Source organism: Aristolochia californica, unplaced genomic scaffold, assembly GCF_029961685.1.
Source record: "Aristolochia californica isolate CCGP_79_NKW_82.1479 unplaced genomic scaffold, dmAriCali1.0.hap1 SCAF_5, whole genome shotgun sequence".
Taxonomy (NCBI): domain Eukaryota; kingdom Viridiplantae; phylum Streptophyta; class Magnoliopsida; order Piperales; family Aristolochiaceae; genus Aristolochia; species Aristolochia californica.
In genome coordinates, this window is record NW_027182214.1 from 8490353 (window position 1) to 8516241 (window position 25889).

The following is a 25889-nucleotide window of genomic DNA, read 5'->3' on the forward strand; positions in this document are numbered from 1 at the left end:
AGATTATAATTATTTCATGGTCCTTCTACAAGGTTTATTATTTCGGTTTGTGTTATATGTGTTGGAAGATGGTCATGTTACATTACAGTTGTTTCTATTATGTCTCTTTGGATGAGACATTAATATTGAAGAAGAGGTGGCCTCGGTATCTTTCCTCATACCATTTTTTATTTGTCTCCGTAAAAAATATCAAGTGTCAATAGTTGGGATTCCATGATGGAGGAACTTAATACCCCATCAAAAATATCAAGTGTCAATGGTTTGGATTCCATGACGGAGGAACTTAATACACCGTAAAAAATATCAAATGTCAATGGTTGGGACACCATGACGGAGGAACTTATTATTACATCTATGTTAGACCCCCCTGAATTTGTTATGCACGCAATAACATTATTATTTTAGTTATTTTATTTAATTTACTTTATTTTATTTCAGTTTTAGGCCATAGGGGTATTTTTGGAAAATTTTATTTATAGGGGTATTTTTGGAATATTTTATTTATAGGGGTATTTTTAGAATATTTTATTGTAAACCCTAACAACGTGAATCCTATTTAAGGGGCTAGAGTAATGAGAAAAAAGAATCATTGAAGTATTAAGAATTAGGTTAAATCTAGCGTAAAGAGGGTTATAGTTCTCCTCAACGAGCTCTAGGATTTTCAAGCTTCCCTTTGGCTTGATCTTTCGTTTTCGTTCTCCATGTCTTCCTACAATCCCTACTATCCGTACGGTAATCCGTGGCAGATCCAAGATCCTTCCAACAAATCCTTGTGTCAGATCCGGGACCGTAACAATTGGTATCAGAGCGGGAACACAATGGGTTATTCTATATCCCAAGAAAGATGGATTTCTATGGGTAAGGAATTGGAGGAAATACGAGTATTGTTAGACGCTTCCATTGAACGTTATGCAAGGGAGGAACTCGTTGCTGCAGAAACAAAGGGCCTCCGACTTCAAATCTCCGATTACGGCATATGCGTAGAAGAAGCAGCAGAAGATGTCTGGGATGAGTAGAAAGGCCAAAGGCCAGGAACTCCAGCAGCGACGACATTGGAATTTGGGGATTCCGAAATTCCAAAAATGGCGGCATGGGAAATTATGAATCCAACCGCACTTGAAATCTCCGAGCAAGCGCAAAACCCTTGAAATGCCTCCAAGGGCTACGATTCGCCTCCGAAGGCTGCGATTCGCCACCGGAGTAGCAGGCGACTCAGTCGCGTCCCTCATGTCCGTCAGTGAACTTTTCGAGAGCCCTTTGTCACGGAAAAATTCCAAGCGGCGACGCCTCTGCGGACTTCTCTTCGTCATCGGAGAAACAGGAGATCCTGTCGGCACCGTAGGAGAAATTTCCGCAAGGGCTCTCTGTTCCGGGGGGACCCAACGGGCTGCGATTCGCCACCCGAGTAGCAGGAGACTCCATTAGAGAAATTTATGCCCTGTTCGGGGCCATGAGGACGGAAGACGACCGTCGCCCGCCTTTGTCTATGCCGTGAGGGAAGGATCAGCTGTCGACAAGGTTTCCGCATTTACAGATGGCCGCAATGTTCGGGATCGGCAGGAGGATACGGCAAGTTTTCAATTTCCACAGAAAACTCGTCAGCAAAATTTTTGGCGAAGGAAGAAGATGAAGCAGATTCAAATTTTCACAAGTTAAGAAAATTTCATCAGCGCACAAAGCTGAGTCGTGCGCCGGACATGGTTCCTCAACCGAGTCAACCCAGGTTAACTCGGACTTGGCCAAAAAAAAAAGGCATACAGAAGGGGGTCGTGCGTCGGACCGGGGTTCCTGAACCCAGTCAACCCAGGTTAACTCGGACTGGGCCAAAAAAAAATAAAAAATTTGGCGTCCGGAAGGGGGGTCATAGCTATCGCGGATGCTACTTCGGCACCTGTGGAGACGTCGCCATACCGACACTACTTCCGAGCTTGAGGACAAGCTCGTCTTCCAAGGGGGGTGTAATGTTATGTATGCAATAACTTTATTATTTTAGTTTTTTATTTAATTTACTTTATTTTAATTCAGTTTTAGGCCATAGGGGTATTTTTGGAATATTTTATTTATAGGAATATTTTTGGAATATTATATTTATAGGGGTATTTTTAGAATATTTTATTGTAAACCCTAACAGGGTGAACCCTATTTAAGGGGTAAGAGTAATGAGAAAAAGAAAGCATTGAAGTATTAAGAATTAGGTTAAATCTAGCGTAAAGAGGTTTAGAGTTCTCCTCAACGAGCTCTAGGGTTTTCAAGCTTCCCTTTGGCTTGATCTTTCGTTTTCGTTCTCCATGTCTTTCTACAATCCCTACTATTCGTACGGTAATCCATTGCAGATCCAAGATCCTTCCAACAAATCCTTGTGTCAGATTTGGGACCGTAAGAACTGGTATCAGAGCGGGAACACAATGGGTTATTCTATATCTCAAGAAAGATGGATTGCTATGGGTAAGGAATTGGAGGAAATACGAGTACGATTAGATGCTTCCATTGAACATTATGCAAGGGAGGAACTCATTGCTACAGAAATGAAGGGCCTCCGACTTCAAATCTCCGATTACAGCATATGCGTAGAAGAGGCAGCAGAAGCTGTCTCGGACGAGCAAAAAGGCCAAGGGCCAGGAACTCCAACGGTGACGACATTGGAATTTGGGGATTCCGAAATTATGAAAATGGCGGCACGGGAAATTCTGAATCCGACGGCACTCGAAATCTCCTAGCAAGCGCAAAACTCCCGAAATGCCTCCAAGGGCTACGATTCGCCTCCGAGGGCTGCGATTCGCCACCGGAGTAGCAGGCAACTCAGTCGCGTCCCTCGGGTCCGTCGGTGAACTTTCTGAGAGCCCTCTGTCTCGGAAAAATTCCAAGTGGTGACGCCTCAGTGGACTTCTCTTCGTCACCGGAGAAACAGAAGATCCCGTCGGCACCGTAGGCGAAATTTCCGCAAGGGGTCTCTATTTCGGGGGGCCCAACGGGCTGCGATTCGCCACCGGAGTAGCAGGAGACTCCATTAAAGAAATTTTTGCCCTGTTCGGGGCCGTGATGATGGAAGACGACCGTCGCCCACCTTCGTCGGTGACGTGAGGGAAGGAGCAGTTGTCGACAAGGTTTCTGCACTTACTGACGACCGCTATGTTTGGGATCGGCAGGAGGATATGGCAAGTTTTCGATTTCTGCAGAAGACTCGTCGGCGAAATTTTCGCCGAAGGAAGAAGATGAAGTAGATTCAAATTTTCATAATTTAGAAAAATTTCATCAGGGCACAAAGCTGAGTCGTGCGCCGGACCGGGGTTCCTCAACCGAGTCAACCTAGGTTAACTCGGACCGGGCCAAAAAAAAAGGCATCCAGAAGGGGGGTCGTGCGCCGGACCGGGTTTCCTGAACCGAGTCAACCCAGGTTAACTCGAACTGGGCCAAAAAAAAAAAAATTTGGCGTTTGGAAGGGGGGTCATAGCTATCGCAGATGCTACTTCGGCACCTGTGGAGACGTCGACATACTGACACTACTTCTGAGCTTGAGGACAAGCTAGTCTTCCAAGGGGGGTGTAATGTTATGCACGCAATAACATTATTATTGTAGTTGTTTTATTTAATTTACTTTATTTTATTTCAGTTTTAGGCCATAGGGGTGTTTTTGGAATATTTTATTTATAGGGGTATTTTTGGAATATTATTTTTCTAGGGGTATTTTTAGAATATTTTATTGTAAACCCTAACATGGTGAACCCTATTTAAGGGGTAAGAGTAATGAGAAAAAGGAAGCATTGAAGTATTAAGAATAAATCTAGCGTAAAGAAGCTTAGAGTTCTCCTCAACGAGCTCTAGGGTTTTCAAGCTTCCCTTTAGCTTTATCTTTCGTTTTCGTTCTCCATGTCTTCCTACAATCCCTACTATCCGTACGATAATCTGTGGTAGATCCAAGATCCTTCCAATGAATCCTTGTGTCGGATCGGGACCATAACAGAATTGTCCTGCTAGGTCTCATGGAAGAGAGCACCAGTGTGAGGGGGAGTGTTGGAAGATTGGATGACCGTCATTTTATACAAAAAGATTATATACATCATTCACAACAAGCTGGGATTTCTTTATGTTCTCTCCCCCCTGCTTGAGGGGGAGTGTTGAAAGATAAGGCCCAAGCCCACACGACCAAGGAAGGCCCACATATCTAAGAGTATTATAAGATGGGTCACACAACCAAAGAAGGCCCAAGCCCATAAGAAGTAGGACCCACCATGATTACCACGAGCTGGCATCCTTATCACATAAGTTGGAAGATCAAGAACGACTATCAAAGGCATCTTTATTTTATAGTCACATCCTAGAAGAGTTCTAGTTTGAGTTATGTTTGTCTTTTATCTATAATGAGTTATTTAATTATGCTAGGACTTATCTTTAAGTGTTAGAGTTTGGGTGTAATTGGGACAAAGGTAGTTTTATTGTAATTGGACTCTACTACCTTCCACTATATAGCGGTTCATGTAATCTGATTATAATAAGTTTATGAAGTCAATGAAGTTTTTCTCTTTTCTATATATTCAACATTTTGTGAAAATTATACTAACAATGGAACTCATGAATTGAGGATGAAAACATGTTCCGTTTCACAAGTCATAGCGATAATACAAATCCAGTCACCCCACACTTATTTCTTTCACACCCATATGAATCATAATGATGAACAATGCTCCACTAGATCTACGGATTGGGGTTCACAAAAAAGCTTGTAACGTGAGTTCACAAAAAAAAAAACAATAAAGCTCAAAGGGGTTCAACCAAAGGAAAAAAAAATTAATTACAAGGTAGGCTATTTGGCTTATGTAGATTATAACAAAGAGGGCCTTAATCATGTTCATGCATGCATGTGTCAATGTGAGTTCAAAGAGATTCAAAGCTAGTTCTAGAGAAACAACTCCATGGAAGAATATGGATGTGTCAGTCTAAAGGCTCAAAATCTCACCGGCTTTTGTTTACCAAATTTAGTCACTAGCATCCTCAATGAAAATAACTAGACTAATTAATTCTCAGTTGGAAGATTACTTATTCAATCATGTTATGAATCTTTCAAGAGCCTAATTTAATCTTGCTCATGACACACACAACCAAAAATCATTAAAAACACAACCTAATTGAAACACAACCTAAATCCCCTCCCCCAGACTTAGAACTTACATTTTCCCCAATGTAAGGTGAAATGTAAAGAGAAGACAAAAAGAATCAAAATATAAATGCGAAAATAAAAAGAAGAAGGAACGAACACCGTCAGGTTGCCTCCCAAGCAGCGCCTTTGTTTATTGTCATTGGCTCGACTCAATGCTTCCTTCTTTGACTAGTATAAATTGGATCCTTGAGGTCCAATGTTGCCGAATTCTCCACTTGGAAACCTTCATAGAAAGGTTTAAGTCTATGTCCATTCACCTTGAACACTTTGGAAGTTGCTAAACTTTGAATTTCGACTCCACCATCAGGAAAAACATTAGTAACAACAAATGGTCCAATCCAACGAGAACGCAACTTATCCGGAAACAAACGAAGCCGTGAATGGTATAGAAGGAATTTTTTACCAACTTTAAACTTCATCCTAGAGATCTTGACATGAAAAGCCTTCGTCTTTTCCTTGTAAATCCTTGCACTCTCATAGGCAACCTTGCGAATGTCCTCTTAACTCTTGTATTTGTAACTTCCTGTGTTCTCCACTTTCATCCATCTTCATGTTGAAACTCTTGATAACCTAATAAGCCTTGTGTTCTAACTCAACTAGAAGGTGTCATGGTTTTCCAAACACCAACCGATAAGGTGACATACCAATGGGCATCTTATATGCAGTCCTATATGCCCCCAAGGCATCATCAAAACGCAAACTCCAATCTTTTCTGCTTGGATTGACCGTCTTTTTAATGATGGACTTGATCTCTCAATTTGACACTTCCACTTGTCCACTAGTTTGAGAATGATAGGCAGTTGATACTTTTTCGGTCACATGGTACTTTCTTAGTAAAGCCTCTACAGAGGGTAAAACCTTCCTCTTCATGTTGGTTCTCCATAGAAAACATGCATGGTACTTGAGGTGACTGGGGAGAGGCTTAAAATCTGAAGTGGGAGCCTACAAAACAGAGGGTAAAGGCCTCTCGTTAAAAATTGTTAACTCAATATAATTAACATTACCAGACTACTGTAACTGTGGAATATTATTCAACGCTGCAACCGTTTCCTACAAATCAGAACTCAAGGCTAACTCCTCATTCTCTTTCTCAAGATGCTTAGTAATGGCAACTTCCTATTCATCTTTTCCATCAAGTTCAAAAACATTATGTGCGAAATAATCAGTCACATCAATAGAATAAATAGGATTATCATCACCAGGATATTTCATGGCATCATAAATGTTAAACTTAACAATTTCACCATCAGATTCCATGGTAAGTGTACCACTATGAACATCTATCTTAGTCTTGGATGTCTTTAAGAATGGTCTTTCTAACAAAATAAGAGCAGTTTGGTCACCATTTTCCATAACAAGCACATAAAAATCAGTAGGGAAAATCAAATTATTAACTTACACAAGAACATCCTCAACTACACCCTTAGGATAGGCATTAGATCTATCAACCAATTGACTCACAACACCAGTTTTATTCAAATGACCAAGTTTCAAGGAAGCATATATAGAATATGGCATGACATTAATAAAAGCTTGTAAATCTGTCATGACCTTCTCAAATCTGGTGTTACCTAACATACAAGGGATATTCAACATACTTAGATCTTTGCACTTCGCAAGGAATTTTCTTTGAATAACTGCATAAACATTCTCCCCTACTCTCACCTTCTCACATCCTTTAAGTTTTTGTTTCCTCTTAACTGTGCACAGTTCTTTTAGGAGTTTAGCATAATGAGGCACTTGTTTAATAGTATCTAAAAGTGGGATATTTGCCTCGTATCTACGGAAAATCTCATATAAATCTTTATTTTGATCATCTTTTATAGAATCTGCCAAAGCCTGAGGAAAAGGAGGAACTGGTTTATACTCAGAAAGAGGTGGAACCTTACGCTTAGGTACATCATCATCATCAGGAACGTTCTTGTTTGCAACAACATTTTTCTCCTTTTCTTGTTCCGACAATGCAGGGGCTGCCTTTATCGGAATCTCAACCTCTTTACCACTTCTCAAAATGATTGCACTTGCATTTTCTCTTGGATTTACTATCGTTTGAGAGGGTAATTTCTCCGAACTTTGCGCCTCTAGCCGACTAATTGTGCTTGCCATCTAGCCCTTGCCTCTTGTTGAAATTGTTTCATCTTCTGTTGAAATTGCAAAGTGTTAGTGGCAAGAGACTTAACAATATCTTCTAAAGACATACCAGAGTTGGAAGTTTGGCCTGGTGTTTGTCTAGGGGGATAAGGTTGCTTATATTGTTGGTAACTTGGGTGATTTTGAGTCATGGGCTGATTAACTTGTGGATTCCCATAGCTAAGGTTGGGATGATCCCTCCATCTCATGTTATACGTGTTTGAATAGGGATCATACTTCCTTTGTTGTTGTCCTGGAAAACAATCCGCTGCATTCACTTGCTCAGTGGGCTCCTCTTGATGAGTTGGGCACATATTGGTTGGATGCCCTACTACTAAACAAATCCCACAAGCCTTCAACGTTTGCGTCTTAGTACAACCATTTGACAGACGAGAGAAGTTAGACTCACAATTTTTTTGTTCAAGGAAGGAAATATTTACCTCATTAACATTCTTAGATGGAAGGTCAAGCCTAGTGCCAATTTTTTTAGAATTGGCCGCCATATTTTCAATCAAGTTTCTCACGGCCACAAGAGTTTTATCCACCAAAGCTCCTCCACTAGCAGTATCAATTGTGCTCCTATCAGTGGGTAGAAGGCCCTCATAAAAATACTGGATAAGAAGTTACTCGCTAATCTGATGATGGGGGCATCTTGCACATAACTTCTTAAAACATTTCCCAGTATTCGTGTAGGGACTCTCCGTTATGCTTCCTTACACCACAAATTTCTTTCTGAATGTTGGCCGCCCTTGACGCAAGGAAAAATTTCTCCAAAAATAATCTCTTCATCTCGTCCCATGTGGTAATACACCCGAAGGGTAGATAATAGAGCCAATCCTTAGCCGAATCCTTCAAAGAAAATGGAAAAGCTCGTTATTTAATTTGCTCTTCGATCACCCCCCATGGATTACATACTCGTTCATACCACATGAAACTCCTTTAGATTCTTATGAGGATCTTCACCTGCAAGACCATAAAAAATGGGCAAGAGATGTATTAGTCCAGATTTTAATTCAAATGTAGTAGTAGCATCTAAAGTAGAGAACGTCATGCATAAGGGTTGTTGATTCAAATCAGGGGCTGCAAGCTCTTTCAAAGTTCGATTTCCAGCCATAACTTCCTCCTCCTCTAAATCCAATGAGAGAGTTATGCCTAGATTACGAAGCAATGTTGAAACTGTCCAGAATCGCCTAATTAACTTCATTTTGCACTTAACGCCTCCTTTGGTATCCTAAATCAAAATATAAGAACAATGAGTATATTTAGGCACCAAATAATTATAAAAGCCTAAGCATTGAGGGAGAAAAATATGATATTTTGCATTCTCATCAAGTAGTATGATTGTAAATAAGGTGTCATCTCATAAAGATGGCACAAGGGTGTAATTATTCAAGGAGAACATGTCTACTTTTTTTTTTCTCATGTAAAGGTTGTAGACATAAGGGCATTATAGACATTTTAACATCCTCTAAAAACTACAAATAGAGGCTCTTGGCTTGGGGTAGAGCACCAAGCTCTCCTCATGTTATGCACGCAATAACATTATTATTTTAATTTTTTTCTTTAATTTACTTTATTTTATTTCACTTAAATTAATAATAGGCCACATGGGCATTTTTTGAATATTTTATTTACAGGAGTATTTTTGTAATATTTTATCTTAAACCTTGTAAGGGTGAACCTTATTTAAGGGGTAAGAGTAATGAGAAAGGCAAACATTGATTTAGGTTAAACAGGTTTTTGAGTTCTCCTCAACGAGCTCGGGGGTGTGCGTTCTCCTTAACGAACCTAGGGTTATCAAGCTTCCCTTTGGCTTGATTTTCATCTTTCTCTTCTTCCTCCCTACGAATCCATGTGTCAGATCCGAGACCATAACAACTGATATCAGAGCGGGAACACAATGAGCCATTCTATATCCCAAGAAAAATGGATTGCCATGCGCAAAGAATTGGAAGAAATACGCAAAGAATTGGGAGAAATACGTGCATGGAGTAGAGAATGTGATGAAAGATCGCGTGCATCTACCATTAAATTTTCTGCAAGGGAGCAACTGCTACCGCAGAAAAGGTCATACGACCTCCAATCTCGGAGCACCACAACTGGACAGAAGGAGAGGTAGTAGACGCTGTCTTGGATGGGCAAAAATGCCAAGGGCCAGAAAATTTGACCATCTCCTTGCACGAATAAGCACTGAACGAAAGGCAGCAGAAGCTGTCTCGGACTGGAAGCAAGGCAAAGGGCTAGAAAAATTACCAATTTTCGCGCAGGGAAATCCAAAGCCGAACAGCGGGGACCCTGTACATAAGAAATTAGAGTATAAGACATCAAATCTGAAATCGGTGTCAAAACTTCCAAAATCAGACGGCGGGGACCCAGATTTTGGGAAATCGGAAGGGTATTCTGCCAAAATCTCATCTGTAAAGGCTGACTTGGGTGTGACCTCAAATTCTATGTCGGAGTCTGCTGTAAAGGAACCAAGAGGCCTGTTTGTCATCCCACCTCAAGGTTCTTCGGACCAGCCCAATTCTAAATTTCGGCCATGAAGTCCTGTTGTTCACCATCAGAAACAAGTGAGACCATGATTTGCTACTATTCACCATCTAAAACTGAGGATGCTTTGTCGCCGCCGTCGAAAAGAAATCCAGTGGACTTTGGCTTCTGGATTCTCACTCTCACTCTCAATCTCGCTCTCGGCAGTCCAGTGGGGAACCAAAGTCAACGCCTTTTGGGGTAAATTTCAGAAACACCATCGATTTTTAGGTAAAAAAGATTTTTCCATGGTGTTGATGGGGCTGCAAGGGCTTGAGCAGCAGCAACGCTGCTCAAAAATTGGGGAAGGAGCTTCTCTATTCCGTGAAGTAGAGAAACAGTGCCCAATTTCTGGAATTCTGGCTTGGGTGTATGAATTTTGAGATGAAATTTTTCTGGGGATGCCAGGATTCATAGAAAAAATTTTATGGGGACTGCTGAAATTTATTTTGGGGGGGTTTTGTTTTTTTTGTTGATGAGCACAATCCCTGTGCGTATGTTTGTTGTCAAATTGAAAATGTGGGGCTTAATTTTTTGGGTCCCATGTCTGTAGTAATGAGAGAAGGAGATGGGAAATTCAAATGTTACGTATTTGTTAACTTTGATAAGGCAGCATATGCTGCTCTAGTTGTTGAGGAACTTAATGAAAAAAAACATTGATGACAAGGAGTGGTATGTTGGGAAGACATAGAAGAAATCAGAAAGGGAGATGGAATTGAAGGCAAGGTTTGAGCAGAATAATAAGGAGACTGTAGACAAGTACCAAGGGGTGCACCTGTACTTGAAGAACCTGGATGACAACATAGATGCTGAGAAGCTGAAGGAATTTGCCACTTCCTAGCCATGGACTGTTATGGTGAACGATTTCTAGACCGTATCACTCATTCCAATGAATTATGGAATCGATGTTGTTCATGGCCACAACAATGTCTCTAAAGCCACCTTATTTCCTCATAATGTTGGACTGGGAGCAACCATGGATCTTCAGCTTGTGAAGATGATTGGAGAAGCAATTGTTTTGGAAGTCAAGGGAACTAGGATTCAGTACGTTTCTGCTCCATGTATTACATTTTGAAGAGACCCCAGATGGGGCCATTGCTACGAGAGTTACAGCGAGGATCCAAAGATTGTCGAGGAGATGACAAAGATCTTTTCTGGTTTACAGGGAGAAATCCTTCAAGGAGGACGATTAGGTGCTCCTTATGTTGCTAGACAAAAGAAGGTTGTTGCCTGTGCGAAGCACTTTCTTGGTGATAGCGGTACCTAAAAAGGGATCAATGAGCACATCATCATAATCAACTTCCAAACATTTGTTGACATGGCCGGTCGAAAACATGAACGTCGGGGAAGCATTTGGTGTCTTTCTCCTCAACGAGCTTAGGGGTGTGTGTTCTCCTTAACGAACATAGGGTTATCAACTTCCCTTTGGCTTGATTTTCATCTTTCTCTTCTTCCTCCCTACGAATCTATGTGTTAGATTCAGGACCATAACACCTCCTCTCTCTCAATTCGTGGAAGCTCTCCCTCTTAGCCTAAAGGCTTTCCCTCTCTCTTTTCCTTGTTCTCTTCTCTACCTGAGTTCCCTCTTTGCCTTCCTCTTTTCATCTCTTCTTTGTTCCTTCTCTTCTCCCTCTCTTATTTTGCTCGAGATTCTAAGCATGGGGTCCTAAATTCAACAATCTTAATTGGAAAAACACTTAGGAGAGAACATGAACCCCAAATTTTAAAAGCCTCAGAGCACCAAAACTTCATTTCAAAATGAAAATGGATATTGAAGCCTTGAAGTCAATGTTTAAGTCCTTTGGAATTGCCATAGGCCAGCCCCTAGAAGATCAGCCTTCCACTTCAACTTCAACTCCACCTCCACCCACTAATATTCAAATTTCCACTAATTTTCATCCAAGAGCTTTTACCTCTTCTTATGTAATTATGATTACCTCGAATGGAATTTCTTTTCTATTAATCGTGTTTATTTTGATGATTCCAAAGGGGGAGAAAGATTTAGAAAGGTTTGAGAATTTAACATGAGTATAAAGCCTTAAAGTAATAGAGAGCTAAATATTTTCAAGAAAGGTAAAGAAATTAGGGGGAGTAAACATATTTCACTAAAAATCTCACTTAGAGTGCATATCATGTCATCTAGATAAATTTTAAAATCATATTTTTGTTATCATAAAGGTCAAAGACCACTATAAGTACCCAAATTTTGATGATAACAAACATAGCCAACTAATGAATTTACTCAGGTGTAAATAGATTAATTTACAAGTAGTTGCATCCACATGAAAGGACTCGAGTACATGATGAAAAAGAATTCCAAGCGTCCAAATTTTATAGATCTAAGTCTTCTACAACTTAACGGAGTCGAGCACAATGTGTATGGAGTCAAGCACATTTCAATGTAGTTGAACACAATTAGAAAAGGCAGCAAAATAAATTTGAAAAGTCATTATAAGCAACGGTAGAGAAGAAGAGTCAAATCCATACTCATATGTGGAATGTATCCCATAAGGAAAGTGTCAAGCCTATACAGTCAATTGCAAGCAATAAGGAGTCGAACCCGAGTTACAAGTTTTGATTTATTTAAGGAGTTGACCCCTATATGAAGAACTAGTGAATAGGCAACAATTAAACCAAAAGGATTCGGCGTGCTAAAAGGAGTGGCCCTATAGAAAATAGAAGACATGGGATTCGAGTCACTCAATGGATTCAACTCTAAGAAGAGACATTGGAGCAAACAAGATTTGACCCTAGAGCGATGCACTCAACCCTAATATCTAGAAATGGAATTCTAAGCTATTCCAGAGGCAATATCTTTGGTGGTAGACCTTCAAATTGTGTATTCAACCTACCAAAATGATAAGCTGCACGAGTAGAATATTTCAAGTACTATATATTTTTTGAAAATATTTTTTATTAATTTTTGACGTGAGCTATAAACTAACCTAAAAACAATAGCTAGTTTTTCAAATTGAATCGTGAACCTATAAATATTCACGTGTTTTCTAGTAGCTTTGACAATAATTCAGCCATGAAACTTATAAGACTTCTTGTCACACAGTTGTCTTCCTATGCTTGAATTTGAAAATTGAAGAATTAAAGTCTTCTACTTGATGTTTTTTATTTCTTAAAAAAACCCAAGTCTTTGAGTTTTATTTTTACATTCATAGTGTATACCTAACTTGTCATTTAAAGTTTGAATACATCTTTTGATCGAACTTTTAATCTTCATTATCAAGACTCTTTAAAAAGGTTTAGCATCAATTCAAGATTGGTTTTGATTGTGCAGCTAATCAAATTGGTTCTTTTAGATATGAAAACTTGTGAAATCTTTCATTGGTGTAATAAATTTCTATCATCTTATTAAGAAGCAATTGTATGCCTAATTGCAAAGCAGAAATAGTTACTCTTTGGTCACTAATGATAAGATGTAATTGTTTCTAAGTGTTTGTACTGCAAATTTTTGTTGACCAAAAGCCCCTATTTGTTTGGGGAAGTTTTATAGAACCAATGTGGTTCAGAGCCATAGATACCATTTGGCTATACTTGGTGGATAATTTAATTCAAGGGCAAGAACTCCTTGAGGGTGGAATAGTAATTTGAAACAGTGATTATGAACCAGTATAAAATCTTGATGTTTTGATATGTTTTTATAATCAATAGAAAATCGATTTATCCCACCCTCCTCCCTCCCTCTAGGTTTACTTGAACTAATCATTTCACAAGGGAGGTAGTCACAGATCAATAACTGTAGTTGTCATCACAGACACAAACATTGGCATCACAATCACAATAGTTAGCAATGCAATAGATTGCTATGATGAGTCTGTTAGATTCTTGTTACATAGTGACTCCTTACATTGAGTTTGGATCACCTTCACAAGGGAGGTAGTCACAGATCAATCACAATAGTTGGCATCACAGTCTCAAAAGTTGGCATCATTATGACAATAGATAGTAATGCAATAGATTGCTATGATTAGGGTAGAGTGCTAAATGACTCAAATGATGAGTCTGTTAGCTTCTTGTTACATAGTGACTCCTTCCATTGATTTTGGATCACCTTCACAACACCCAGACAGTTCTAGCTCCTCCTACCTCAGTCCTTCATCATTACAATGTTCTTTTTATTTTTTAACATTTTGTATTTAAATTTGTGGACTTCTAATTTTTTATTTTTTATTTTTAGAATTTAGGACTCCTTCATAATGATCTCGAGCAAAAGAGGGATTGGAGAAGAAGAAGAGATAAAAAAGAGAGAGACTTTGGAGATCAACTTCCTACCTTGGTACATACTATGAATGTACGAAAAAATATAACTAGAAATCACTTATCTTTTCATGGTTGAATCTCTTCCTTGAAGAGCACCTTGCAAGAAACCTTCAAAGGTACTTAAGCATCACTTCAACGTGGGAGTCCTAAAACCTTAGCTCTGATACCATGTAGAATTTATGACTCCTTCATAATGATCTCGAGCCAAAGAGAGAGGAGAAGAAGAAGAAGGAGAAGAATTATATTTTTTATTTTTCTAAAATATTGGAATAATTCTTGGTGAAATTACTTCATTGAGAAATACTTATTAAAAAATTATTTATTGATAAATTACTTAGTCAAGAATTAATTTTGGCAAAATAATTTCATTTTAAAAAATATTAAGAATGAATAATTTTTTTGAGGTTTATTTTTTTAAAAAAAAAAGTAAAAAAATTAATGAAATAATTTCATCGAGAAATTTAAATAATAAAAATAATTCTAAAAAAATTCAATTATCAATAACTAATTATAAAATAAATTTAAATTACTTCTATAGAAAAATATTTCATTGAGTGATGGTTAATTCATTTTTTTTCTACAATTGCTTTTTTTTCTACAGATTTTTCCTAGTAAAAATTCTTAGTGAAAAAATTCTCCGAAAAATACTTTTCTCGATGAAAAGTAGTCTTTTCTTGGTGAAATGTTTGGTTGAGAAAAATTTCTTTTAACGTGACTTGGTTCTGTAATTGACTTACCATGAATTGTAGAGTTCTAGTAAATAGTTTTAATTGCTAGTGGTTCTATCAACTTTTGTTCAGTGATGATCTTAATCAATGTGTTTTAAGGTTAAAAAAATATGGTGTTGAAAGGAATTTGAGAGAGAAAATGTTCCTCTCATTAGAGAGCTATAGAGATCTAACATTGTTCATAGAAGTTATTGCTTGTGAGAATCCAACGTTTGATGATTTACATGTAGGAGTTTATTGGAATACAAGCTCTTAGCCAAAGTTATCATAACAAGTGTATGAATGTTTGGTTGAGTTATGCATGCATGAGATTTATTTTTGTGTGGGATATTACTAAATCTGTTATTCTGTGTTGTATTACGTGAGTTTAGTTGATGTGCATGTAATTGAGGTGAACCGGTTTTTTTCGTAATGTTGGTTGGTTTAATTTGAAGATTATACTTATGGTTGGAATAAGCAATGTAATTAACCTAGATTTGGGTTATGATAATATTTCTGAACACGATGAATTTCGGCAAGATCACTATGACAAAATTAAATGGAGACAACTATCGGCCCGAGTGGCTTCTCAAAAGTAGGGTGAATTGAGGAATATAAAATAAAAATATTTTTTTGTAAAAAATATGGAAGATGAATTAAAGAACTTAAGTAAAAATGCACACACCACATGGATCCCAATATTTTGTGTTTTTTATGTTCCCCTAGAGGTGATCATCGTCCAAGAACCCTTACTCAAGAAAATTTCACTAATAAGCTCAATTAGCTGATATTACAAGTAAAAATAATCCTCCTCTCTTTAAGCCAAGTATAATTCATATATTACATAACCCAAAATCTCTCTAAAAAATATTGGTTACAACTAGATTCTAGCTCTAGTGGGAAATTTACCTTCTAGATTTAATGGCTATAGAAAACCCCTTTTGTTTTGAAAGTGAAAATACAAAAGAAAAAAAAATTACACCTTCAATGAGAGACAACCACTCAGAGTGTCTCCAAGCTTTGGGCAATTTAGGCATAGAGATGAAATGACTTTGGAGCATACAAAATTAGGAATTCCAAGTAAAAACAAGAGATTTGAAGAATTTTTGGATGAAATCTGATATTGCTCTTGCATATTACTAAAATTGGAAGTATGCACTTGGAAAATAATCTTTGACTAAGTAGGTTTTCTAATAAATGCTCATCAACTCATAAGGGATGAATCGGGGTCCCATTTATAAGATTCTTGGCAAAAATAGTTGTTTTAAACCTTCACCATAAAACTACACAAAGACTTGATCGATCAATCGACCCCCAACAACTAGATGTTTAGCCTTATGATTGATCATTCAAAGTGGTTATCGATCAATGTCATAGGTTGATCAATCATGCTTTATGAAGCTTGACAAATCATGCTTAATAAGCTCAATTTCCAGCAATCTGGTAGATCGATCATGCCCAAGGGAGCTTGATCGATCATGCTTTGTAACTTGGCATGTCAATATTCTGGCTGATTGATCATGTCTAAGGGTTGATTGATCAAACTTGTATGTTATAGGCTAGCTACCAATGTATGATCGAACATGCCTTGTATGGGGGTTAGTGCACTTTTGGTTCAAGTGAATGAACTAGTTCAAGTTCAAGTAAAAATTGGTGTTAGTGTAGACGAATTCAAGTGCACTGGAAAACAGTTTCAAGTGTACCCCAAAATGACAAATATCATGTAAATAGATTTATTTTGTAATGTTAGCTTATTTGGATTGAGGGGACACCTAGATTACGGTTTGTTTCAAAATGAAAATTTTAAAAAAAAAATGATTTTATCATAAATCATGCATAAAGTATCACAACAACTTGATTGCATTTAGTTAATTAGGTTGAGCGGATCAAATGGTAAATGATCTGTACACAATTAGGTTGAGACTCAGGTGTCCTAGTATTGACAAGCTCAAAAAGTTGTTGGCCATTGTTGGGTCATCTTCTTCGTCTCTTGTTTTTCGATTGATTCAAGTGATAATAGATGGAAACATATAAAAAACATAAGGGAAACTTAGGAGGATATATGGAAACGGACCTAATGTTTCATCTACCACTCCACACTACCCTCTCCAAGACTGCCCTCCAAAAACCGAACCAAATGCTTCGAAAGGGGACAAAGGAAACAAAGGGTAATGCCCTGAGAAACTGTAAGTAGGTATCCTGAGATTGCATATGAATCATCTAAGATCAATTCAAAACCCTGGGAGGAAATTGAAGGTTAAGTAGGGCTTATTGTCTTTTAGCAGCACTAGGTTCTGCCTTATTTGGTCCTCAGACGGTTTTACAGTTTTCCTGTCATTTGTCTCTCTATAACTGAAAAGCATTGCAAACATGCAGCTAATTCACAACAAAAAATCTTTTATCACCACCAACTGCCAAACTTTTTCTGGGGAAGTGCCCTCCAAACGATATCTCGCCGATAGTAACCTTCTGGCCAGTCAATAAGCTCTCTCCTTAGCTTCTTCCAAATCCCTTCCTTTAGCTGTTACCCCAAGCACTCTCCCTCCAACAGCAATAAAATTACCGTCGGAATCATATGCTGTACCAGCATGGAATACCCTAACTGAAGGGGCCACGAGTTCTGCTTCATCGATGTTCCTTATTATCGATCCTTTTTTGTAGGTTCCGGGATAGCCTTGACTAGCCATTCCACCAAGCACTGTTGGATTCACGAGGTAGAGCATTTTCACCATCCACTATTGCGAAAAAAGAAGCTTCTTCACCTTGAAGAAATTCCTCGACAATAACACGGCAACCAGCTGATCCAACAACGCCCCTCACCAACATGGAGTCAACAGCTTCAAATGAATGTTCCAAACCCATAGCAACTACAACTCCTTTTCCATCTGCCTGGATGACAATAGGTGAACCTTGTTCCTGGATGTATTGCTTTGAATCCACTGGGTCTGTGAATGTTCGATACTGCAAGATTAGCACAAAAAAGGGATAAAGAAATAAACCTCAAAAAATAAAGAAGAAAAACTCAAAAGAAATAGGCGCAGAAAGAAAACCTTTGCAGTGGGAATTCCATACTTGTCACACAACTTCTTCATGAAATCCTTCGAGCCCTCTAATGCTGCAGCCTCTGATGATTGGCCAAAAGGTGGGATCCCTGCCTTGGCAAGATCATTTGAAAGACCTGCAACCAAAGGAGCATCTTGGCCCACAACAACCAGTCCAACCCCCCATTGCCGACAAAAAGATATCCACTTTTGAGCTGTCAGTGATGTCTTAGTCCGATATGCAACTTGCACTTCCGGATTTAGAAATTCCAGCATTAGCAGGCGCACAAAAAACAGCATCACAAGATGGAGATCTCCGCAAGGCATAGCAAAGTGCATGTTTTCTTCCCCCACCACCAATAACTAATGCTACCACCCTTTCTTCTACAAAAGGAATGCCATTCATTACACCCACACATTATCCATTGAAGCATAAAAAAATGACAGTTTTAATATTCATGCATGCTACAATGCTTTGTTGAATTTGGAGAATAAGACATTACTTCATTGTAAAATGCAAGAAGTCACCAGTAAATGGATGTTATAGTACAATCTCACAAGCCAACAGTGCCACCTCAGAGCGGCACAAGACCTATCAAAACTAAGAGGCATAACGATGATTCACCATAAGTATAACCTAATATCTCAAATACACAGATACTCAACAAAGAATTTGAAGAAAACAGTATCCGGCACAACAGATTAATGCAACAAAAACTTGAAGTTGCTGCAATAACATGCTTCACTGCAACCTGCAATTTCGCTTCTACGAATCAGCACTTTTTAAATTAGTAAGAGAATCATTTCTCAAGAGGCCAGCATAGTCAAGTAACAAAAGAACCAGAGAAGCACCATCCATAGAAGTAAAATCACATGAAAAGAGATAGTCTTGCCATAGGTTGCACATTGGAAGAACAGAGGTACCAAATAAACCATACAGCCAACTTAAAAAGTTCATAAATGGGTATATCATTCACTTCAACCTTTCTAACTTTAGACAAGAGTAAACAAGTGGTCTTCTGATCAACGAAACCAGAAGGAACAAGGATAGAACTAAAAACCACAATAAAAAGAAAAAAAACTAGAAGGAAGAAGAAGAAAAAACTACCAAACTACCATAAAGCACAGGGTTCTTTACCAGAAAAACTGTAGTTCGCACACCTGAGGGAATCAGACTGTTCAAGGTGTTCACCAAAGCTTCCACTAATGAAGCCTGCCGAGATAGAATACGAAACTTTTCACAATTTAAGAATTGCAGAAAGCTCGATGACCTATGGCTGTTGTAAAGGGAGAATGAAGTCGGATTCTTGATAAATACATTGCGATATCCAGATGGGGTTTTGACCGCGTCATTTGATGGGTACTTCAAAAATCCCACATTGTAGCAAATGCAGGCCATAAAGACTTCAAAAATTCAATTTTTTTCTTACTGCTGCTTTCTTCCTTTCCCTTAAGCAACAAATAAAGAGGGAGGGAGGGAGAGAATGTTAGGAATTAGATACCCTAATTCTAGAAAAACGAGAGCAATAATAATGAACACAAAAGAAGGAAAAAACAAGCACGAAAAAAACAACAAGATTTATATAGTTCGCCTCAAGGTGAGACTCTGTTATGAAGATGAAATCACACACACTTACAGGTGTTTTTTTTTTTTTTTTGACCTCACCCCCACCCCCCCCCCCCCCCACGACAACCTTACAGCGAAGGTCAATCCGCGTACTGACTCAGCATAGGGTATTGATTAGGCTTTATAGCTTAACAGAGAACACATGTTAGGATAAATTTTGAACAGGTGAGGGCCAAAAAGTTCACAAGTACTTATCCCGCTCAGGATATGTGAATTTTAAACTCCAAAGAGTGTCTAAACTGCAAAAATCTTTGTTCCTATCTAATATTAAACCCTAAAAAATCTCGAACAGGAAATGATAACAGAGAAGCTCGACAAAAAACTACCTCAATCTTCACTCTCAAAACAATCTGAAATTTTCTAGATTAAAATTGTTGATTTTTAAGACTCCATGATTTAGGTCATGGAGAAAAATGAGAGTGACGCAATTGGGAGAAAACTGGAGGTTATGCACTTGATCCAAACCCTCCCCCATAAGGTATATTTATAGATATCAAACTACCAATATTATAAGTATACCCTTCACCCTAATAAGAGTGAAGAAGAGACAGAAAACGTAAACTAATTACATCAGTGCCACCCTAATTACATCATATATTCCAACACCCCCCTCAAGCTGGGAGGTAATGGCAGTGATCCCAGTATGAACCAAATAACATAAATGTAATAATAATCTCCTCCATCACAGTGTCCCAAGGATAAGTACAAACTGGACACAAACTCTCAAAAGGTAAAAATGGGTGATAAAACATAAGTCAAAACCAAACTCGAAGGATTTCGAACGAATATAGAGAGAATAATCAATAAAGTGGGTAATGCATGTCATTCACAAGACGGTGATAAAAGACCCATGGGTACCATTCAAAAGTCTCAATGGACTTAAAACACCCATATGAATAAAAGGGACAACCAAAGCAATGTTTTAAAAAGGGTTGGCCAATAAGGGTAAGTGAGAGTCAAATAGATGGTAGGAGAAAGACTGCCAAAGGGTAATGGGTAATGGGTAAAGAGGAATATACAATTCTAAGAAATTCAAAATTTGCATCAAACGAACCAATGCCAATAACAGTCAACAAATAATGAACCCAAGGCAAGCAACCGAGGAGTTCTTCTTCAAAAATAATGTCTCAATCAAAGAGACACAATAGCAGCAGCAGAAATGGGCAATGCCCAAATAAAATGCACCATATGTGCAGTGGTATAGTAGCGGATAACTGGTAAATAATAGAGGTCCTTCAGAATAATAAGAACACATGAAATAGTCCACTGCGAGTCCATCAGTAAATAAGGAAGTTGCACCAAATCTGAGTGAAAATCCAAGATAATAATTCAGCCAGAGATAGAGAATCGAGTTGAACCGAGTCAAATAATAGACCAATATAGCCGAGTTGTGGGAGGAATCGGCATAGAACTCTGGACCCAGACATGTACAACGAGGCAAAAAATAAGTAGCTCGTCAGGTTGACCCGGACCGAGTTGGTCCGAGTTGGCTCGGTCTGGCTGGTGCAGAAACAATACCCTCGAGTCGGCTGGTTTGCTAGCTCGCTGGCTTGACTCGGGTGAGTCTGGGTCTCGGCAGAATAGAGCTGCCTGGCTGATTATTTCTCGTTTCCTAACTTAGGAAACATGAAATATATGAATAGTGTCTTCATCTTCATCTTCTCGGCGCCGAACACAGCGGTTGTTCAAATTTTTTTTTTCGGATTCTAAAAAATGGAATGCAATGATCTGAAGATAAGTATGCAGGTCCTGAATCATAAGTTCCTAGATGATAGGAGAACTTCCCGATATCATCGGCAACAGAAAAATCGGGAAACGTCTCCTTCTCCCCCACTGCATCGAACAGCTCAAGAGATGAACTTCTTCTTCTTCCCTTCACCCACGCTGTAAAGGACTCACCGAAAAAAATATTCTCGACGGAGTAAATAATCCAATGAACATAAACACGGCTCGGTAGTCTCACAGAAGAGTCATCTTCTCCAGTTTCGAATAGAGCAAAAAACCAGAGACAGCTGAGACGTATGGTCTTGGCCACGATGATGAGCCAGTAATAATTTTCCGAAGATAATGCGGCAAAGGAAATAATCTAGTGAAGCAGAGAGTAATACGAGACTTGCTTTAGAAAATTTTTGCCAGCGAGGCTAGTGCCAGTAGCAGTGCATGTCTAGGACGACGATTCTGATGGCTTTAACCTTTCCTGAATGATCATAGAGACAGGGTAGCAACGTGGAACTGGACTAGAAGTTTTTCATTACGGGAACGAAAATTGACTGGAAGCTTGCTTGGATCTCTCAACAACGCAAAAAACCAGCGGAGAACAAAATCAGTATACTAGACAATCAATATAACTTCAATGTCGTCATGGCAGCAGTATACCGGGGAATGAAGATCAATGACAAGCCAATGACCAGCCAATATGACCAAAGATGAGAGTCAGCTGATTAATGAGAGGAGTAGACCTTACTCAGAGAAATAGAACCTTCCCGTAATAGCTTGATAAAGTTGAGCCTAATTTAGGGCCGGAGGATAGTGGCCATGATGGAACTAGTAGTGAGACCAACCAACAGGGTTAGGCACCAGATCCTCAAGGAAAGCACCGGGCTAGGTCTCATGGAGGCAGAGTAAAACTAGTAGTAAAATAAAAAATAAATGAAGTTGTAACTATGAAAAACAAACCATCAGAAAATAAAAAATACCATAGCTACAAGTTCTAAAAATCAATGCTCTGATACCATTTTAATTTTCAGAACTCCATGATTTAGGTCATGAAGAAAAATGAGAGAGACGTCATTGGGAGAAAACTGGAGGTTATGGACTTGATCCAAACCCTCCCCCATAAGGTATATTTATAGATATCAAAACTACCAATACTACAAGTATACCCTTCACCCTAATAAGAGTGAAGAAGAGACAGGAAACATAAACTAATTACATCAGTGCCACCCTAATTACATCATATATTTCAACAAAAATATTGACATTCGGATTAAAATATTAAAAGAGAGATAGTGGCTTGATGGGAGGAAGGTCGGAGAAGACGTAGAGGGGAGGAAGGTCAGAGGGGGAGAGACAGCACTGCTGCGGGCCGAGAGCAAGAGGGAGGTGAGAGAGGAAATATCGCCGAGGGCGAGAGGGTGCAACACAATGGGAGGCTGAGAGCGAGAGGGAGAAGGGAGAGGGAGGCTGAGTGCGAGAGGGAGAAGGAGACGATGTCGAGAGGGAGACGAGAGTGGGAGCGAGAGGGAGAAGGAGACGATGTCAAGAGGGAGACGAGAGTCTGAGCGAGAGGGAGAAGAAAATTTTCGGGAGGAAGAACGAGACCATCGCGAGGGAAAAATTGCGTCCCGAATAGTTCAAGTGGATGAATCAGGATTTCGATGGGAATCCTGATTCACCCGCGTAACTCTATGGCCTGTTCAAGTGAATGATCTACTTCATTCACTTGAACCCGACGGAGTGCACCACTAGCTGGTTCAAGTCAATGAAGCATGTAATCACATGAACCTGAACTCGTGGTACACTAACCCTCCTATACATTGATTGATCATTATATTATGGAAATTGAAAATGCAATGTGTCTGCATTATTAAGGCTAAAACAAAGTAAATTAAATGTTCCAAAATATTTTTATAGTATACATGTCCTAAGCATCAAGAATAAATTCATGCGTAAGGTTTGGAAACTAGATAGCTTTATATAGCTAGAGTTCTTGATAATTTTATTTGTTTTTTTTTTTTGCCTAAACTTTTGGTCTTCAAGTCTTGTTCCTCTCCAAGGTGCTTCTTCAATGTGACTAACGCTTCTTTCAAGCTGGAGGTCATGTGTTGGATTTGCCAGTTGCTCCTTATATACCTTGTAATTGAGTCACTTGAAGGAAATATATCTGAAATAATTATGAATTTAAAATTTGTTAACATATTTAGCTTCAATCTTGTTATCATCAAAATTTTGGAATGAGTCAACCTAGATTAACAACAACTATATCTATTGGGCAAAGACAATAAGGTCAGTTGAAGGGAGATCAAAGAACTTAAAGTTGTCTTGGTTTTTGAGTAGCATGCAATCACATGTGAACAATCAAATACTTTTTGTGATATTACTTATGAGATATGGATAGCATTGAAGAAGTGATTTTCACAAGAAAAACTCTTTCAAGGATTTATGAGTTGTACACAAAGTTTTATACTAGAAAGAGGAGAAAAAACTCTTTAAGAATTTTTTGAGAGAACTGGAAGGTGTGTGACAACAAATCAATAAATTTTACCCAATTGAACTAGATCATGCTATTCTTGAAAAAAAGGGAATAAATTAAGGTTACTTGTTTGTTGCCTGCTATAGGCCCTAATTATGAGGCAATTTGGGCACAAATCGTGGCAGAAAGAGACAGGCCCACATTTAAGTAATACATCTTCAAGTTTCCATCCTATTGGTATCAGAAATAGCCTAAGAGAATGAGGTCAAGGCTCAAGGGTATGTAGAGGAAGGGGAAGAACTGATTGACTTCCTTGTATGTATTATAGAAAAATGAATCACATATTTGATAAGTGTTGAGGAAATTTTGGCAAACCTACTTGGGTTAATCAAGTGATGCAAGGTTAGTCACTTTAGCCGATGACACACCTTCCCAAGTGATAGCTAGAGGCACTATTTCTACTTTGTACCTCTTCCAGAAGTCCTATATTTGCCTAAGTTTCCTATTTATTTACTTTCAGTTTGTAAACTAACCCAAGATTTCAGATTCCCAATCCCTTTTTTTCTCATATGTGTGTGGCTTAGAACCTCCAAACGAAAAAGAAAATCGGATGGGCTTGTTAAAGAGTAGGTTTGGAAGAGTGTTACATGACTCTCACAACTTGAAGTCTCACAAAGCCATAATTAATATTGTGGAGTCTAAGAAGAGTCTCATGGTATGGATGTCTCATAGAAGAGGTTGAGTTTAAAGGTGTTTTAGCTACATTAGTCTGTTATTCATGTTTAGTTGTTTAATTGTTCTAGGACATATCTTTGAGTGTTTGACTTTGGGTGTAACTGGTACAATGATAGTTTAGTTATAATCTTATTGTACTTATTTCATCTATTATAAATAGACATTCGTTTTACTCAGTTATAATTAAGTCAATAAATTATTATGTTTTTTAGAAATTCAATAAGGTATCAAAGCAAGTGATCAATCCGTGAGTTCACATAGTCAACTTGTAGAGGAATGCTATTCTCTTTGTGATGTAGTCATTTATGTGTTTATATATGGAGTAATTAGCTAGTTGTTTACGTTCAATACAAAAAAAAAAAAAAAAAAAAAAATTAATTGATGTCATCATTTTATTCCTATGCTTACTCTGTGTTAAGCACCTAGCCAATACATCCCAAAAGACCGGCCAGTTAGGAGCGGAAGGCATATGTACTTAACCTAGGACCATAATAGTACACCCTGCCCTCCCGAGCCAACAACCACGGCGGCATTAACACAGCAACGAGAGCCTTTGGGGAACGTCCAGGGATTGCGGTCGCCCGCGAACGCAGGGAGTTGAACTCAGGACGTTTTGGCGGGAACTGTTTCGCTTGAGTGGGACGAAATTGAAGTTCTCCTCCGAGTATCATCCATAAATAAACGGGCAGACTGGGCTGGTGAACCGCACCATCGAGATGTATCTACGGTGCTTGGTGGGGGATCGTCCGCGGCAATGGGTTCAATGGCTTCTATGGGTCGAATACTGTTACAACACTTCATTCCACATTGCCTTGCAATCCACTCCTTTCCGGGTTATATATGGTCGGGATCCACCTCACCTTCTCTCGTACAAACCAGGGTCCACCCGCGTGGACGCGATTGATCAGGCACTCATAGACCGGGATCTGCTACTATAGAATATCTCAGAACTGCTATGACACGCCCAACCTCGGATGAAGGATGTCTATGACAAAGGCCACAGTGAGGTCTCTTTTGAGGTTGGGGAGTATGTGTGGCTACGAGTCTAGCCCTACCATCAGCAGTATCTTGCGGGACTTCCATGTCATAAGCTCTCACCCAGATTTTTTGGGCCGTTTCCCATTCTTCGACACGTGGGACTAGTTGCTTATCAGCTCAAATTACCGGACACAGCCAAAATTCGTGATGTATTTCATGTCTCTCTTTTGAAGCCACATTCTGGAGCAAAACCTACATCCACTCCATTCCTACCACTGATTGATAATGGCGAGGTTATTCTTAACCCAGCTGTGGTGTTACGCACGCGGCTGACCAATGACCATTGGGAGATTCTCGTTCAGTGGACGGACACTAACCCTGACGCTACAACATGGGAACGTGTGGACATCTTCAAACAAGTCTACCCAGCTTATGAACTTGAGGACATGTTCTTTCTCCATGGGGAGGCAGATGTTGTGGACTCAATAGCACATCGAGTCACACAACGAAGGAGACAACAACA

The 25889-nt window shown here is 39.0% G+C and overlaps 1 protein-coding gene and 1 pseudogene across 1 annotated transcript; both read right to left on the reverse strand.

Annotated features, from left to right (window-relative positions):
• Positions 1-6550: 6550 nt before the first annotated feature.
• LOC137965216 (uncharacterized) lies at positions 6551-7261 on the reverse strand. The gene has a single exon (XM_068811579.1). It carries the CDS (start codon positions 7259-7261, stop codon positions 6551-6553), a length of 711 nt encoding a protein of 236 aa, XP_068667680.1.
• Positions 7262-17472: 10211 nt separating this feature from the next.
• On the reverse strand, positions 17473-18240 carry LOC137965217 (phosphoribosylamine--glycine ligase, chloroplastic-like; annotated as a pseudogene).
• Positions 18241-25889: the final 7649 nt, after the last annotated feature.

Bases quoted from the DNA above. Each gene is read 5' to 3' on its own strand.
- LOC137965216 (XM_068811579.1), bottom strand. From the start codon at position 7,261: ATGGCAAGCACAATTAGTCGGCTAGAGGCGCAAAGTTCGGAGAAATTA.